Source organism: Aplysia californica, unplaced genomic scaffold, assembly GCF_000002075.1.
Source record: "Aplysia californica isolate F4 #8 unplaced genomic scaffold, AplCal3.0 scaffold00189, whole genome shotgun sequence".
Taxonomy (NCBI): domain Eukaryota; kingdom Metazoa; phylum Mollusca; class Gastropoda; order Aplysiida; family Aplysiidae; genus Aplysia; species Aplysia californica.
The window spans coordinates 96,059-98,385 of record NW_004797459.1 but is presented as its reverse complement, the minus strand read 5'-3'; the positions used below and the strand labels follow the sequence as shown (position 1 = coordinate 98,385).

Here is a 2,327-nt window from a genome sequence, read left to right as displayed (position 1 = left end):
TCTCTCTTTCTCTCTCTCTCTCTCTCTCTCTCTCTCACACACACACACACACACACACTAATGTACTCACATGATGTATATAAACAGCGGTGATCAGATACAGGAACAAGGCCATACCCAGCAGTACAAACTGAAAACCACTGAGGTACGTCTGAAACAATAAGTTGGGATTACATTTGTTAACACCGGGCCCAAAATAAGGGATGTCATGACAAATAGTCCTTCTCCTTTTCTTTTTGTAATGCAGGCTTATTTTACGTTGCCATTGACACAATTTAGATCATTTTGGAGGCAAACTTCCGACCCTTCCTGCCAGGACCAACATGGACTTAGGAGAAGGATACAACATCCCAGCAGATAGACCGAAATACTCGTGAAAGTGCCCCCCCCCCCCCTTTCCTCTTCTACTAAATCGAACTCGGGTCTCCTGTGTACGACAGCTAAAGTGCCTAATCACGAGGCCTACACCTCAGACGTCGGTCTTCGTCTTCTGATTAAATTTATCTCAAATCTAGATATTACAACCCATTACCGATCACAGCGTCTTGCTTGGATTACCTGGCACTCCAGCCTCACAGATTATATGATATATCAATCTCACTTCTAAAAAACAACAGTTCTTACCGGTAAGACACCATACGTGATGCCAATTCTTTTTCCTCTAGACATAGAGTAAAGTGATCTCCAGCAACCACTTGTTGAGGTGGTTGCTCATAAACCCCTAAGATTTGCCAAAGGGTAATTTCTTTTGTAGCAGCCGATTCCTTATATTTATATGGTTGAAAAATGAGCCTGTAGTACATATGGCAAACAAATAAAAACTTCAGAGGGGAAATAGGCCTACCATTTGCCTTTTTCGATCAGTGTGCAACCAAACGCCCAACGGAAAACTTGAATTGGCAGGCAACAACATGCATAACATGTCCTCTGAAATGTCTGTTGATCAGACTCAGGTATCCATCACGACCTCAACTAGTCTTTGAGGACGCGCATTATAATCATTCGACAACTTTTGAAGACACGCTGTTTTGAGATACTGTATTTAAAATATATTTTTTAAAGAAACATAACTGTGTTACTACTAATGACATACATATTTTTATTTTTCAATTCTGTTTTCATTGCCTGAAACTTAAAATGCCAGGCAACAGTTGACATATGATACTTAACGATCAAATGTGTCTCAACAATGCCTTTGGTCTGCCGTTGATCGGACTTATGTGTTCACTACGTCATGAAAGAGTTAAATCCCCCAAGTGGAGACTAAGAACCCCCCCCTTTCCCCTCCCCTTGCTGCTGATCAATTTTAATTTACAAAGCCTCCAGTACAAATGTAGTTCTTGCTAAAAGCAGTCTCACATCATGCATCATTATACAGAAATGTTACAAGAACGCCAATAATTAATCTTTAGGACGCGGGCTGCTTCAACGGGGTCAACACGGACTAAGTGGGATACAACATCGCAGCACACACACACACACATACAAACACACATGCACAGTCAATACCAGTAATACCAATGTACACGTACACACGTACATTCTCTATCTATCTATTTATCTCTATACTTATCTCTATATTTATCTATCTAACTATCTATCTATCTATCTATCTATCTATCTGCGTTATTGTACTATCTTGATCTCCACTGTAACCATAGCCCCTCATTCCCTGCCCCAACAACACAGAGCTCACAATGAAAGAATGTGTCCCAACTTGATCCACTTGCACCCCAACCAAACAGTACCGCCCGTTACCACCCCCCCCCCTTTCACCAACGGCCACCCACAAATGTCCCCTCCACTATTCTCCCAGCAAACAGCAGTCCAGTCTGACTCAAAAATGTCCCAGATGATAATGAAAACATCAACGTGTTCCCAACAAAAGGCAAATAGATTATAGTTGAGACAGACAATTGAGTTACGACTCTTCCTGATCTTCTGAATCCATGTCCACATCCTCCTCCTCCTCCCTCCTCACAGCCACACGACCACCCCCACCCCTCTCGCTCCAGCCACGCTGCTGTTCCCCTCTACTACCTTTCCCTTCACTTCTGTCTTTCTCTTCAACCTCCTCCTTAATCCTCACTTCCTCTCTCTCTCCCTTTGACTTGTCTTTACCATGGTGCCCTTTGCTCTCCTCCCTGCTCTGCCTCCTTCCTTCTCTCCGCTCCTCTCTGTTCTCCCTCTTCACCCGACTCTCTCCGTCTCTCGAGTCTCTGCGACTTCTATCCTCCTCTCTCGAGTCTCTGCGACTTCTATCCTCCTCTCTCGAGTCTCTGCGACTTCTATCCTCCTCTCTAGAGTCCCTCCTAGCCCTACGCCTG

General features: G+C 43.9%; 1 protein-coding gene across 1 annotated transcript in view; it reads right to left on the bottom strand.

Annotated features, from left to right (window-relative positions):
• LOC101852244 (ceramide phosphoethanolamine synthase) overlaps nucleotides 1–2,327 on the bottom strand; it is a gene marked incomplete at its 5' end in the record, with an annotated part of 18,165 nt that overhangs the window by 2,593 nt on the left and 13,245 nt on the right. The window contains 1 exon segment of the mRNA XM_013082703.2: nucleotides 71–151. Within this exon segment, the coding sequence (XP_012938157.1) occupies nucleotides 71–151 (81 nt within the window).